The sequence below is a fragment of the Phalacrocorax aristotelis genome, chromosome Z (genome assembly GCF_949628215.1).
Source record: "Phalacrocorax aristotelis chromosome Z, bGulAri2.1, whole genome shotgun sequence".
Taxonomy (NCBI): Eukaryota; Metazoa; Chordata; class Aves; order Suliformes; family Phalacrocoracidae; genus Phalacrocorax; species Phalacrocorax aristotelis.
Genome location: NC_134311.1, coordinates 68970250 through 68986610, shown reverse-complemented (window position 1 = coordinate 68986610; position 16361 = coordinate 68970250). Strand labels below are relative to the sequence as shown.

The 16361-nt window shown below is 36.8% G+C and overlaps 1 protein-coding gene across 2 annotated transcripts in view; it reads left to right on the top strand.

The window, feature by feature from the left end:
- Positions 1 to 16361, top strand: part of SPEF2 (sperm flagellar 2) — a 74747-nt gene that overhangs the window by 41198 nt on the left and 17188 nt on the right. For both annotated transcript variants that reach the window (XM_075078728.1, XM_075078727.1), the window contains exons 19-26: positions 1700 to 1839; positions 3261 to 3388; positions 3495 to 3633; positions 7551 to 7688; positions 10163 to 10323; positions 11158 to 11341; positions 12101 to 12266; positions 15998 to 16120. In XM_075078728.1, the coding sequence (XP_074934829.1) occupies positions 1700 to 1839; positions 3261 to 3388; positions 3495 to 3633; positions 7551 to 7688; positions 10163 to 10323; positions 11158 to 11341; positions 12101 to 12266; positions 15998 to 16120 (1179 nt within the window). The remainder of the gene's footprint in view (positions 1 to 1699; positions 1840 to 3260; positions 3389 to 3494; positions 3634 to 7550; positions 7689 to 10162; positions 10324 to 11157; positions 11342 to 12100; positions 12267 to 15997; positions 16121 to 16361) is intronic.

The following is a 16361-nucleotide window of genomic DNA, read 5'->3' as shown; positions in this document are numbered from 1 at the left end:
GGACTAAAGATGAAGTATCAAGGGAAAAAGATGCATTAAGTAAACCAGGATTAGTAGACCTCTGAATAACCAGGGGTTTTCTTAATAAATTTTACAAGAAAGTCTTGATATGTCTTCTACCACCAAAAAAAAAAAAAAAAGTTAAAAAAAGTATTAGCTTGAAAAGCAGTCTTAACAGTGAAAGTTTAGACCACTACTGCTGCATATGCACAAGGTTTCCACTTCATGAAAAATTCTTGGAAATACCACACCTGACAGAAAACTGGATGGAGCATTTTCAAAGGACTACCTGCTTGGAATTGTTTTTTTTATGTGCTTGATATAATTCACAGCACTGCTGGAATCAATGGCAAAATTCCCATTAATTCAAATGGAGTTTAAATTTTCTGGTTAGAATCCAGCTATCTTGCAGAAGTACTGTAAGGACTATTTACTTCCTGTGGAGAAATAATCCCTGTGGTCAATTAATAATGTCTAATTTTCTATTTATGTTGATAGTCTCCAAGCTGGCCTTCACTATCAGGTTTATATAAGCAGAACACAGCTATGAGAATATATAAGAATTAGTCAGACATCAGTAGCATTCTGAGAGTGACATGATAAAGCAAAATCCAGAGATTGGTTCTCAAAATATTAAGCAGAAGCTGAAGTAGTTGAGATATTTTATGTGGCCAACAGTTTTGCTCCTTTTATAAACTTAAATCAGGAGAATAATAGCAGTTTTTCTATTGAAGCACCCAGCAAGACAGTGTTTTTCAGAGGTAGATTTGTCACACTTCAAGTAAAACAAAACACAGCTATTCTTTAAATGTTAAGCTTCTTTCAAACAAAAAAATAAGACTCTTACAACAGTGGTTTAATGCAAGACTATTCATTTTCTTCCAATATTTTCAAATCCACAGTGAAGCTGGCCAGAATTCCTGTGCATGATTCTGAGCAGTTAATATTAACTTAAAAAATCTAGTCCTGGAATCCCTCTATGGTCACTGAGGAGATGCTGATATCTTCCCAGAGGTCACTTCAGATTCTAGGGTTGAATCATGCTCTGAAGCTGCTAAATACATTCAAGATTATTTTGCTATACTGTAGGTTAGCAGGGTTAGTTTTTCATTTGTTTCTTTCTCTACCAAAGGATCTTTTCTGTCTCTTTCTTTTTTCCCATCCATCACCTTTCATACTTCTCAGCTTTTACTTGGGATAAGGTATATTTTCCATATTAGTCCAGATCTAGCTCAATTTATGTTTGTTTCTTCTTCTTTTGTTTTTCTTGATTTACTCTTTCCCAAGTCTAGCATGCAATTTCTAAGTGTTTACAACTATTCTTTAATTAAACAAGAGTCCTTGAAGTTGTGATAGTTATAATGTATCTCAGAATTGTATCAACACCACTGGCCTTGGGTTACCTGGTAAAGAATTCATTTCGTATGGATACATACTAATTCATTATCTTCCTGTTTCCTTCACAGTGATGGTTTTAGAAAAGTGTCAGTCCTGCAAAATACAAGCTTAACTGGAAAGTGATTTAATAACTATGGCAACACTGATTTGATGAATATATTTTTTAATGAATAACACCTAAGTAATGAAATTTTTAATCTGTTCCATTATTTTGTACATGTCAGGGTAGCATAGATGTATAATTCTGCTTATTGATACTTAAAATACATTTGAAGGTACTAATTGTACATTCATATACAAGGGTCTGCTCAAGAAATCTCACCAGGAAAAAGCCTTCTACCAGTTACACATCAAGATCTGCTTCCTCCCATTCCTGTGGCACCACCACCAGTTGAACCAGGATCACGTGAATGGATTTATGTAGATGAACCACTTCCCAAAGTACATTCTTTTGTGATTAAAAGTCTTAGATATCAAAGCATATATTTTCTCAGTATTTTATGTATATTCTACCTAAACCTTTTTGTGTCATTGCACGTTGTTTTCAATATTTTTCACTAGTACTATATTATAGATATCTAAAAGCACAAATAACAGTTTCTACTAAAATCTGTAAAATAAGGAAATACATTTTAAAATCTTGATTTTTTTTTTTCTAAATTCTTCACCATGATGATGAAGAATAGCACATGGATGCCAAAATAATAATACTTTTAAATATTGTGAAATACTAGCATAGACTTACTAGGTTTCCTACCTCTGAGAAGGGCTTGTTGTGGGTCTTGTAGATAGAATGTAAGCTTGGGGTGCACAGATCTTTCTCCTAGGATACTTTTTTCTAACATGTTTCCCCCAAGGACATCTTCATAGTTTCCAGTGAACACGGGGGTTTCCTGAGGTGGCTTTAGTCTCAATAGACTTTTCTTCTGCGATGATGTCTAGTTGCTTTTTTTGAAGAAATTTACTTTTTGGTCTCCATGATAAAGCCTGTATAATTATGCTCATTCTGAAAAAATATTTCTGCCTCTTTGCTTTAAACCTGTTGTTTGCTTAGGCCATTTGATGACCCTAGGTCTTGTATTGTGAGATACAATGAATAATAATTCTATAATCACCCTCTGAAGGTATTTAAGGTGTGCAGGCATCTATTACGTCTTCATTTTGCTCAATATTGCTTTCCTTCTCCAATACACTTGTAATCTGTTTAACTCTCCTCATGTGGAGCACTTCATATGTTCAGTCATAATTCTTGCCCTTCTGTCTATCTGTTCTAGTTCTACTGTAAATTTTTTGAGGTGGGGATCTGGGACAGCATGCGGTATTTGAGATGTAGATTTGAAGGGTGGATAATGATGCCTTGTATTTTGTTCTGTAATTCCTTTCATAATACTTACCAGTTTTGCCTTCATGCTGCAATGAGCTCACATATGCTGGGTTTTGTGTGGCCATGGGCTTTATTTTGAATTTCATGAGTCAGTCAAATGTCACTTTTGTAACACTAGACAGCTTAGATTTTTACCAGCTTGAACAGCTGTGTACCACCAAATTTTGGTACTTAAGTACTCAGTATCTTCATTTGCTTTATAAGTATATCCAAACTCACAGAAATTGGATTATTCTGCTGGAATTTCCCATTCATTTTCAGTACTGCCACTTTTTTTCCTAAGAAATGCACAGGATAAACTGAATGTTGATGCAGTGTGTATAATCAGTTGTAAATAGTTGTAAATCAAAAGAAATACATACTGAAAAAAATCAGTAATATTTCATGAAATAATCTTTCTTATATTTGCTAATGCTTCATCTAAATGGGTTACTAAGTAATGTAACATTTAATTTTCATGCTTTTAATAAATTCACAGGAGATACCTGCTTTTTTAGTACCTTACTGGGAAATGGTAGAAAGTACATATATGAATACCATCAAAACTATACTTAGGTGTCTAAGGGATGAACAGCACTCTGTGATTTGTTACTTAGCAGACGTTAGGTGAGTAGAAATAGTAGCTTATTACATTATTAGTAGTATTTTGTATTTACTCTGTGGTATTCTATATGTATTTTAACACCAAAATTATTTTTACCATCATTTACAGAAAAAAATTCCAAGATTATCTGAAGTGTCCAGACCATAAACAGGAGTTTGTATCTCAGTGGCAATCAGATTTTAATTCAGTTGCTGATGACCTGCGAGAAGATGAGGAAACAAAAGCAGAACTACACCAAAGAGTTACTGTGAGTAAATGGCAAAAGTTATAATATACCCTAAAGTATTATTTCATTGTTTACAAGCTCGATGTAACGTGAATGATACTATTATTTACATTTTTTCTTTACTACTGCTCCTCTTAAACTATTTCACTTCCTCTTTTACATAAAGTGTTCTTCATAATTGTTCCTCTGGGTTTTGGCCATATCTTTCTTATGTCTTTCTTCTTTTTTTAGGTTATACTGTGGCATTCTGGCATATTGTAAAATAAATATTTCTGTCTTTTTCTTTATCTTTTGTGGTTTTCAGAGATTTTACTCACAAGTTTGGACACTCACATTCTAACAAATCTTAGCAGTGATTTAGTTTTTCAATAAATGGTGTATGGTAATAGATGTTTCTAAAAATGATTCATACAGAATACAGAGAATTTCTTTGAAATGTTTTGACTCAGGTAATCTTTTCTAGGTCATACATGTCCTGAGAGTTCTTCTTCACAAAAATTCATAAAAGTAAAGGTTCTAACAAGTTCAGAGCCAGATTTAACATCGGCAGGAAGTAGAGCTATCTTGGAATTTACCAGATTCCCACTTCAGAAGAGATATGATTTTTAGTTTAAATCATATCATGAAGTGACCCCAGAAAACAGGGAAAAAATGCTGACAACATTGTTAGTTGAAGGGAACATTGGTGGAATCATGGATGAATTCACTGAGATGGGAAAAGCATTGGACCTCCTTTTCTATAACATTATTTCAAGAGAATGATGTAAAGAGCTTAAAAATCATCATCCATATTCCTAATTCCTGCTAAATGTGATTATTAAAAAACTGGAATCCCATTGTCCTATACTTTAGAGAGCAAAAATTTAAGGTATTTGGCCTTTCACTCGTAACAGAAATCCATGTTTGACATTGTCCCTGTTTGTCCATTGTCTGTAACGCTAAGCACAGTAAGTAAGGCAGTTTGGAGTAAATATATAATTTCCACAATTACTGTTTCTGAATGACCCATTCTAGTCTTTGTGGATCCCAAACCTGTGGGTAAATGTGAAGATGATAATTCCTCTGTGCTTTTAAGCCCTGAATATAAAAATTCTGTCATCCATCCTTCCTTGATGCTAGAAGAAGAAAGAGAGGAAATTAAGAGTGGTAATCTGTGGAATGTCTTTCCTCAAATATTTTCAGTTCTCCCAGACTGCTCAACTCTGTCACCTCACATCGACATTTCTGAAACACTATCCACACTGGAAGCTGCCAGCTGTGAAACCTGAAAACCAATTTCTGATATCACCTGGAAAATGTAAAAATCCACCCCATTTTGTGATGTGTAAAAAACCTTCTTGAAGGACTAAAGCCCAAAGGGCAGCCAAGGTTTTGGTATCCTACAGATCCAAACTCAGAATCACTGCGGATGAAATACACTTCAGCAGCCCATCTCTGTTACACTGTCCTTCAGCAATTTCAACTTCCTCTCACTCCATTGCTATCATCAAACACAGTCAGTCACTTGGGCCCACTACTTCTTTTATTCCAGATAGGAGAGGACTTAGCACCTACATCCATTTTTTTTCTCTTTTTCACCCCCCTGAGTACAAGGAAAGGAGAGAGAAGCTGCTTCACTTTTAAAAGAGGAGGAGCGGTGGCAGAGAGACACATAAAATGTGCTTTTAACTTCTCCCAGAGGAAGACACCTCACTGTCTCCCTCTCCAGTTATCTCCACTGCTTGCAGTAAATCAAAACTGTGACTTGAATAACATGAGGAAAAAGAATAAAATGCTCCCCCTGACATGTCTCAGGAAGGTACTGGAAAGAGCTGTACATCAGTTTTACAAATCACCAGTTTGTTTTGTTTGTGTAGTATTGGATTAATGTGGCAAGGATTTGGTAGCAGAGAATCTGCAGAGGTGGCTTCTCTGGGAAGATATATGGGGCTGCTCCCATGTCAAACAGAGCCACTGTTAGCCAGCTCCAAGATAGACTTGCTGCTGACCAAAGCTGAGCTAATCAGCAATGGTGGTGGTGCCTGTGTGATAGCATATTTAAGAAAGGGTAAAAAACTCTGCATGGCAGATGTGAGAGAGGAGTGAGAAAATGTGAGAGAAACAACTATGCAGTCACCAAGGTCAGTAAAGAAGGAGGAGGAGGTGTTCCAGGCACTGGAATAGAGATTCTCCTGCAGCCCATGGAGGACCCCATGCTGGAGCAGGTGGACGTGCCCTGAAGGGAGCAGCAGCCTGTGAAGAATCCACACCAGAGCAGGCTCATGGCAGGAACTGCAGCCAGTAGAGAGGAGCCCACGCAGCAGCAGGTGTTCTGGCAGGATCTGTAGCTCATGGGGGACCCACACTGGAGCTGTACGATCCTGAAGGACTGCACATATAGAAAGGACCCACACTGGAGCAGTTCTTGAAGAACCACAGCCCATGGGAAGGACCCACATTGGAGGAGTTCATGAAGGACTGTATCCCATGAGAGAGACCCCACTCTGGAGCAAGGGAAGAGTGTGAGGAGGAAGAAGTGGCAGAGGCCAAATGCATAATGAGCTCAGTGCAACCCCCCATTCCCCATCCTCCCTATGGCAGAGTCAGGGGAGAAGTTGAGCCTGAGAAGAAGAAGGGGTGGGAGGAAGGTGTTTTTAGTTTTGTTCTATTTCTCACTATTCTGCTCTATTATTAATTGGCAATAAATTAAATTAATGTCCCTAAGTCGAGTCTGTTTTGCATGTGACAGTAATGGGTGAGTGATCCCCCATCATTGTCTTGACTCACAGACTTTTCCATTGTATTTTTTCCCCCTGTGCTGTGAGGAGGAGGAGTGATAGAGCAGCTTGGTGGGCACCTGGCAGCCAGCCAAGGTCAATCCATCACTGCAGAACAGGGAAGTTGTATGTTTACATCTTTTTTATTCAGTAGCATATCCTTACATGTATATCCTACAATGTGGATAACCATGAGTATCTGATAGCCTTCGCCTTGGCTACCTTCTACCTATGCCATTGCTGATGTTTCAGGTAGCCCAAGGGCTATTCATTTGCTGCTTCTCTATGGCTTTTGTACAACAGAGGACAACTGGATTTGTCTGTAGTCTTTGGACAAGGGTAGAGAAACAGGATCTGGCATATTAGGCTGAGACCAAGACCTGGTGAATATGGAATCACCTATAACCTAAAGCCTAAACTCCGCTTTGCAGGGCACGTAGTTGGCAACACCTTTTCTCTTTATGCTGAAACAGGTCAGGTGGAGTAGAATGGCTTGAAGCGTGAGAGGCAGCTCATCTTAGCCTTCCTTAGCACCGCATTTAACAGCACTCTTCCCATTGCCTCCTATTACATACAGGTCTGTCACACGATGTCAATGGGGAAGAGAGGGTTTGCGTGTATGTTGTATGCATAGTAAGTCTTGAGTGCTGTCAGTGAGCCACATAGTGCTTCTATTAGGTATAGTCACTTGTTGAAGAGCCCTTCGTTGTAAACAATGTTAAAGAAAAATGGTATGGAGCTATCCAAATTGGAAGAATACCTGAACTCTGACGTAATTTTCTCAGAATTTTTCATATTGCACATCCCCTTAGAGTACTCTTCTTCTAAGTGTATTAGTTAGCAAACCACTGAAGTGGAAAGTTGTTGGTGCAGTTGCGAGCTTAGCTATTCATATTCTCACGCCTTTTTTTAGCTTAGGTAGTCTCTGCGTGACAAAAGCAAAGCAGCCTACGTATTCATCTCGTACTTTTGTATTCTTCTTTCTGGCACATTTGTAAAGCTAATTTCTGTCAGCTCTCTGTAAGCACATGACTTGTTGACCAGGCTTTGACATTTATAACAATAAGAAAAAGCCCCAAATGGGAAGATGCCCTATGCAAGGAAAAAGATATAATTTTTAATAATAATATAAAAATGGTATTTAAGTTTTCTTTCATAGTTATTTCTCATTTTGATTTTCAGGACCTAAGAGATCTTCTCTGGGATATCTGTGATAACAGAAGGGAAGAAGCAGAGCAGGAACGTATGGATATCATGAATGATGGCTGGTTACCAGATCATAGGGGGATTTCAATGAACCATTTCTTTTCACTTATGCAGGTATGGATCTAATACAGAGTCTCCAATGGAAGGGGACAATGAATTAGATTTGGAGGACAGTAAGCCTCAGGGGCATTTCATATGGTTGGCTCAAAATAACTGAGGGATTGAGAATTAGATAAGCAAATGTTCATGCCTCTTCTGAATTTATCTAGAAAGAGACAAAAAGGAGATGGCATTCCATACATTTAACTGTTTGGCAGGCACAAAAGTTTGAGATGAAAACATTACTATTGTCCAACCTCCCCAAACTTTCCATCTGTAGTTTATAGTGCTACTTTTTGCAATTTTATCAGTCCAGTGAGTCACCTGACTTTTGTAACAGAAATGTTAAAGCTGTTTATCCTTTTGTGATCACATTGACATCTGGGTTTAATTTACAAATTACATAATTCGCTATTGTTGTAGACCCACTTGCTGTTAAGGTGTCCTGTATTTCCCATGTCACAAAAATTATTTCAGTTGTAACTCCACCAATGTGGCTTGAAATTTTACGTACAGACTGAAAAAAATTGCAAGGAGTGTTTTTGAGAATTTGATGTGATTTGTTGCTCTTGGGAAAATCCATTCAGATATGACTCACCTTTCACACACCTAACTAAAGTTTTCGAGAGCCCATTTTCCATTAATTGGCTCTCCCCTCTCCCACATTAAGCCTTTTCAATAATTCAGCCTGACCATCGAGTACTTCAGTTCCTGAAGTAAAGTAAGATTTCCCTATGACTGCTGTTCTAGCTACGTAAATTTGGTTTAGGGCTGGACTGGACTGGAGTAGACTAGACTAGACTAGAGAGGCTTTTCTGTAAACTGAGTGACCATTCTGTGAAAGTTTTGGCAACTTTAAAGAAGACAATGAAAACAGTGCCTTAAACACGTGCCATGTAATGCTAATTTGGCTGAAAAGTCAGGCTTAGGGCAGCTTAAGCACCTTAGGGTGGGCTTCCTCTCTTTAATTCTCTGTGTTATTTTTAATATGTTTAATAAGATATGCAACCATTCTCATATCTCATACGGGTGTTTTGGTAATTTAAGTAAAGTTTGTGAAGTAGTCAGCTGCTATTGTAAGGAAATTATTAACTCTGTTTTCAAAGAGCCAAAATAATGCCCCAAATAAGGCTTAAGGCCACTGACTAAACAGAGAGGTCAAAATGTCAAATAACTGCTGGCTAACTAAACCACATTCATCCTGTAATTAGGATATTTATAGGACTGAGTATTTAAAAATTTCTTTGGAATTATATGCATAAGGGAGTGAAATCAATGAAATATTGCTGACCTTCATTCTTTTATTTTTCTCCTTTTATATTCATGTATAACTTTGCAATCCTAATTCTCTTCTGGCAGAATTTCATGGACATGAAGTCCAGAGGAGATTCACTGTGAATCTAATTTGATCTCTCTTGGGTGGATATGCAGGATAGCCATTTAAAATTACAAACGCATATAAGCTTTTATTTTTCCTAACAAAAAATGCAAAGGAAACAATTTTTACTTTCCGTACTTAGTATATACTCCCCAAAATAAACAAATTATTAATGCTAAAACTACAGAACTAAAAATATAATAACTATATCTTTATGTTATGGCTTTATATGAGAAGCAGACAAAAATAGGCTTCTTTGGTCTTGAGCTCTCTGTCTGTGGGTTTTTCTGTGGGAAGTTACATATATTCTCCAGGTGGCTCTGGTACTGTGTAAACACATAGATATGTATAAATGCCGTTTATCAGATTTCTTTCCACCTTTCTGTGTACACATTGTTATACTAGAAGATATTTTCTCCTTAACTTATGGATAAGTGCTGGTTTACACCACAAAGGTTTTATCCTTCGTTTTGTGAATGTGGTTTTGTGCATTTTCCCATGAATATTTAGTACTGTTTTGTCAGTTAGAAACTAACACCATACAGTATCAATAAATCAAAACATGACAGGTGTTAAATGTTTTTTGAATCTTACTTGATTTCTTCCAAGATGATTCACACAAAAAAATCTTCAAGATAGGTGTGTAAAGTCTGTTGCTTTCTTTGGTCCAGAAAAACTGTAAGGCTTTTAAAATTTTCTCCATCACTTAACCCTTTTTATTTTATGCTATTAAGGATTTTATTTCTTTTGAACAAAAAGATCCCTATAATTTCTTGGTACTAGTATACTTCCTACTGTAGAAATGCATATACATCATAATATATTGTAATTAAATTTAATGCATGAAACTGTATTTAATGTAAATAATTTCTCCTGTTCTAACAACTAAGATTTTTATTAATCCATAGAAATACCAGTGTGAAGACATAATAGATGCAAGTAGAAGTATGCATTGAATTCACTGTAAATTTTCAAACAAATGTTTATATTTGTTGCTCGCCCTCAAACTCTTAGGATTTAGAATTACTTCTGCTATCATGTTTTTAAAAATGTAACAGAAACTTGTTCTGTCCTTTTTTGAATTGTAATCTTTCTGTCCTTTCTTCTTGAGGTTGAAGTGGATCGTTTCCAAGATACAAAAAGACTTCTTCATGATTATTATAGGGCAATGGAAGGAAAAATCCCAATGGGTGATGGTCAAGATTTTACTAGAATCCCTTTGTTAGATATTAATGATGTAGAGCAGAAAGAAGATAAAAACAAATCAAGAAGGTAGAAATGCATTATTAAATTATACAAATATCAACAAATACAATGCACTGAAAACTATGTGGGTGTATGTGGGAATAGAAATGTGTATTTTTGAAAGGATGGGGAAATAAGAATTTTTAACTCATTATAGTCAAATGATGAATCTTGAATCATCTTATGCATTTAATTTATCTCTGATTTTTTACTGATTTACCTTTATAATTTTCACTAATACATCTCTGAATTATAAAACATGCTAAAAGTTGTCATAGAAATCTGCTATAGAAATGTTTCCTACTTCCCCATGTTGCTGATAGTTTCTACATAATCCTCATATAACTAAGTTAAATATTATTACAGAACATTAAGTTTTAAAATTTGCACCAACAAGCATAATTAAATGGGTTATGTAATGACAAATATAAATCAGAGCAGCCTACAAAGATGCACAGAACTGAATGCCATATTAAAAGGTAAGAGATACCATCAAATAATTTCACATTATCAGAAGTGCTGTCAGTAATGACTCCTGCTTTTTAAAATACTTACAGTTCAACTGAGTAATGAGGCTGTGCTTGTAGCCATTGTGGAATATATAAGCAGATCATGCAGTCATTTGACAGTTTTACCCATCTACTACTATTCCTTAGCTTCTGGTGTTAAACTAGACAGATTTCTTGTCATCCACACATTTCATGACTTCTGGTCATAAGGAAAGTTCATCCCTTTTCTGTTGCTATTGCAAATTTTGAAAATAGCATTCTCATTCTCTTAGCATATTCTCCAGTGTAATTATAAATTAACACTTTTTATAAAGGGGTGTGTGTGAATTATGCCTTGTATTTTATTTTTGAGGATTCCTCTGGTTTCATGGAAACTGCCTTCACCAGAACTAAGTATTACCAAGCCAAAAATCAAGGGAACTCTACAGAAGAGTGCTAAGGATGAGAATTCTGAAAATGGAGCGGCCACTTCCAGGAAAGATGAAAATCTTATTACTGATACATGGCAAGCAGCAGTAACAGCAGTATCAAATATGGTAAGGAATGTTTAATTTACTCTAAACATTTCTGGTTTGGACAGTCAAAGCCTCCTATTCAGCAGGCAGCCTAAGCATACAGCTTTCCCACTGTGTATGTCAATTTCATGCCCTTTCTCTACCACTGATATTTCCTTTGAATATGTTTGTGTTTCTATGAGGAAAATGTTGGGATCTGTGTATTATCAGCACCTCTGTATTTACAACTGACCCTTTCAGTTCATTACAGAGGGAAATGCTTTGAATGTTGACTCTATATATCTACTTCTTCCATGATAAACTCTCCCCATGTCCCTCAATAGAATCATGAGAAAAGGGACAAGATATATCCTGTGATGCAACATTTGCACAAAGCTTTCACAACTTCAAAAGCTAAAAGCAAATTAGGTGGCATTTCAAATGGTTGGTTTCTAGGTTTGCTTTTTCTTTTCTCTTTGATAATTTAAAAATAAGTGAATTTCTGCACCCTTACAGTGAAACTGTAGTCTTGTTTTGCATACTGTTGATTCTTACATCTCTCACTTTTTCCTAGAGTACAGGTAATGGGTTTCAAGAATTAAAACTACTATCTCTCTATCTTGCATTTTTGCTGTAGAATTTTATTTTTGATAAATAATCAAAATGTAATCCATTTTATTCGTTAAAATATCTAATTTGTTTTATTTATGTGTGTATGCTTCAGCAAGTATAAGGTATCTAAAACAGTAATTGCACAGAGTTGATACTATGTACTTTACTATGTGTGACTATGGTGTCAAGGTAACAGCTGAAATACAGTCTAAAGAAATGGAGGAAGAAAAAGAACATCAGCAGCTAGAAGTGAAAGAAGATCTGAAATTTTCACAGACGCTGTCAGGCAAAGCTACTGGGAAAGATGTCAAAGATGCCAAAAAGCTTTGTCCCAAATCAGCTTCTAAAAAGAAAGGTATTTGAAATGCAGACTTTGTTTTAGCAGTGCTTGAAATTACTGAAATGTAAATATGTCAGTAATACAGAAAAGATTAAACTAAGACATTTAATTTCATTTAATTTGGCTTTTGAAATGTCAAATATGACACATAAATGTGAAAAGCTGGTAGTGATAATGGAGTGCAGAGGCTTTTGAATGGCAGTTACATTTCTTTAATCATATCTGTTGTTGTCATGGTTTTAGCCCCACAGTGAGTGTCAAAAAGATCTGTTGTGGTTTAACCTCGGCCAACAATAATTGCCTACTACCCCGCAATGGGATGGGGAAGAGAATCAGAAGGGTAGAATAGTCATATGGTATGGAATATCCCTTGGGTCAGTTGGGGTCAGCTGTCCTGGCTGTATCCCCTCCCAGCTTCTTGTGCACCCAACTGCTCCAACATGGCCTTGCCCATGGCTGCAGTCCCTCCAGGGGCGTACCTGCTCTGTTGTGGGCTTATCTGTGACCCCATTCTCTGAGGCGCTCCAGCATGGCCACATGCATAGCCACTGATGCTTCAAGGTGTACCTGCTGCAACATGGGTTTATGCTTGGGCCACACTCCCTTCAGAAGCATACCTGCTGCGACACAGACATAACCAAGGCCACAGACGCTTTGAGATTTACCTGCTCTGGTGTGGACTTATCCATGGCCACAGACACTTTGAGGTGCCCCGCTACCACATGGACTCGTCCATAGGTCACAGTCCCTTCGACTCGTGTTCACACTGGAGTCCAGCCTGTGCAGCACAGCAGCACAGAGACGGCAGTGATGCCCTGGCCATTTGCCAGCCCAGACGCATTGCTGTTGCTGTTATCAAAATGCTCCCAGGCACAGCAAAGTAAGATGATCAGCAGCACAGCAGTACAGCAAGCATCAAAAGCAAAAAGCAGCCACTAACGAGCACTAGACTCTAATATACAGTAAGGCAAGCAAGCCCCATGGCAAGCACAGGAGCCTGCTGATTAATAGCTAAACAGCAATAACAGCTATAAATTTGATCTACCATATTCCAATCAAATCCATTGTTATCTTGAACCCTTTGAACCCCACATTGGGCTCCAAGAAGGACTGTCATGGTTTAGCCCGAGTCAGCTACTCCCCCACAGTGGGACGGGGGAGAGAATTGGAAGGGTAAAAATGAGAAAACTCATGGGCTGAGATAAAACCAGTTTAACAGGTAAAGCAAAATCAAAAGCTGCGCACACAAGCAAAGCAAAACAAGGAATTTATTCACTACTTCCCATGGGCAGTCAGGTGCTCAGCCATCTCCAGGAAAGCAGAGCTCCATCATGTGTAACAGATACTTTAGAAGACAAATGCTATCACTCTGAACGTTCCCCCCCTTTCCTTCTTCTTTCCACAGCTTTATATGCTGAGCATGATTTCATATGGTATGGAATATCCCTTTGGTCAGTTGGGGTCAGCTGTCCCAGCCGTGTCCCCTCCCCTCCTGGCTCCTTAACTCTGTGTAAGCCCTGCTCAGCAGTAACTAAAACATCCCTGTATTATCAACACTGTTTCCAGCACAAATCCAAAACATAGCCCCATGTTACCTACTATGGAGAAAATTAACCCTATCCCAGCCAAACCCAGCACAGTTACTATTATGTAGGAATAAATATTCTAAATAGAACCTAGAAAGTAAGTATTAGTTTTTCTCCCTGTACTGTTTTGGAATTGAATAGTTAGAACTGGTTTATCAAACTAAATACAGTTCCCCTAAATTCTGTCTACTTTTCATCCATAAGTTGAAATATTTCAGATATTAAAACAGAAGTACTGGAATAGAATTGATAAATTATCTGATACCCCAAGATATTTTGGAAGGAATTTGTTATGTATATAGTAGCATGGATCTATCAAGGTTCATCATTTTTATGTATAACTGTAATATGGTGTAAAGAAAGAACATAAAATCTGCTGGGATATGTAGTCCTAAAAAAGAGCAGACTCTCTTTGAGGAAGATCTTGGTTATAGTCCTGGCAAGAATCTGTCCAACCAGGTGAGAATACAAAATTTTTATTGCAAAAGAGAAATAGACGTAAAAACCTGTATCTCTTCAGCCTAGTAATTCAGGCAGTCTGCTGGAAGGAATCCTGGCATGCAATGCTGTTTATACATTTTTTTTTCATAAATACTTCCTTGAGCATGTAGTGGTTCAAGTAACTTCTGCTTCTTTCTGCAAAATGTCATAGCTCCAACAGGAAAAAAGGCTAGTAGCTTAAACCTTTTTCTTTTGTAAAGCAAAGATCTTTTGTATAGCAAAAGAGGGACTCAAGCTCTGCAGCTGTGAGGGTAGTCTGAAATTCAGGTAGTCCATTTCCAAGTGAGAAAGATGTAACTGCAGAGTTATTACTCATGAAACAGCTGACTTTTTTGCTTTGACAGACATTTTATTTGCACTGTACTGAGTGCTCTCTCTCTGGTTGATTTTGCTCATAGAACAGTATAATTATAGCTCTGCAAATACTTAGCCACATGGATACCTAATTTGTGAGCCCCAGGGAGCCTTAGCTGTGTGCTTACCCTCTCAATCCAGCCAAGAGAGTAGCAGATTTTCAGATATCTAGAAAAGCTTTGCAGTAAAAAATCAGCAGCTATCACCTATTGTATGCTAAGTGGCTAGGTTGGGGTTTGTGTATGTGTATGTGGAAATTAATTTTTGTTCAGATCTAGTACTAGATGACTTACCTGAAATCACAAAATTATAAAGTGCAGAACTGCACCTCAGCTGTGCATTCCTCATGGTAGAAGATAAAGTGTCAACTGATGTATCTATAACTCAAGTATCAACTTTGAATTCATGCCACATACAGTGTTGCTGTAGTGTTCCTGTAACAGAAGAATTCCCTAGGAAACAGCTATCGGCTAGTAACTGAGTGATGCAACTTATCACATGTAATTCTATCACTTCTAGAATTGGCCATTTGCTTTATGTTCACCCTATATATCAAACAGATTTTTTTTATATATATAACAGCTTCATTTGCCTTTCTTCTAGGACAAAGCAGTTACAAATATCTCTCAGTAATAGTCAAAGTGTTGTGACTTCAGAATTTCATACAATCTTTAAAACCATGATAAAATACCTTTACAATGTCTGTTCATAGATATGTATGTTAAAACAGGCTGCAAAAGTAGTTAACAGAATGGTTTAGAAAGGCATGAAATAACATAACTCTTTTTTATTTTCTTCTGATATATTATGATTTTTTTAAAATAATATTGTTCGTTTCATTGCTTTGGTGGTAACTGATGATATGTACTAACACAGCATTTTTACTGCAGTTTGCTAAACTTGAATTTGCTCCAAAAGAAACAGCTATCATTCAAAAAAGGTTTGTTTATATGCTTGTTGTGATAAATTTTAACCATCTAGGATCACAACAGAGGCACACATACTCATTCATGATTTTCCATTCAGAAATACATTTTAGGATATTATTTAACCAATTTTAATACAATTTTATATGCTGGAGTAATTTTATGCCGTGTTAATCTTAGCATGTCTTACAGATGTAAATCACATGAAGAAATCTGAACATAAACATGTTGACATAAAACACATGAGTGTTTGTATTCGTATAAATGGTCACATCAAGTAAGGTGGAAAGTGCCATTTTTACTCTTGTGAAGTCCAGTGTACAGATACACTAACTTACCAGCAAAGTCCAAAGACCAAAAGAGGTCTATTTTCCTGCAGGACCACCTTCTACTGCATCTGTAGTTGAAGCCAGTCCAATTCCTACAACCCCAGAAGAATTAAAGAAACGAGAACTGGCACTTAAAATAAAGCAAGAATATTTCACTGCCTTGAAACATGAGGGTATGTTATTATTTGGTTACTTATATTGGGGAGTGATCATTATTTAGGTAATGTAATAGTCAAAACTAGCCAGAAACTGGGGAAAATGGATGGATAAATCAGAAAAAGGAGAGGAGACACAGGAGTGTCTGGGAAATCAGGAATTTTTCTTAGGGTGGTAGTCATAATTGATTTTTTGGTAAATATATTTAAAATAGAAATGTGGTTTCTATTCTTCTTTTTGTTCTCTTCTGTTTTGTTT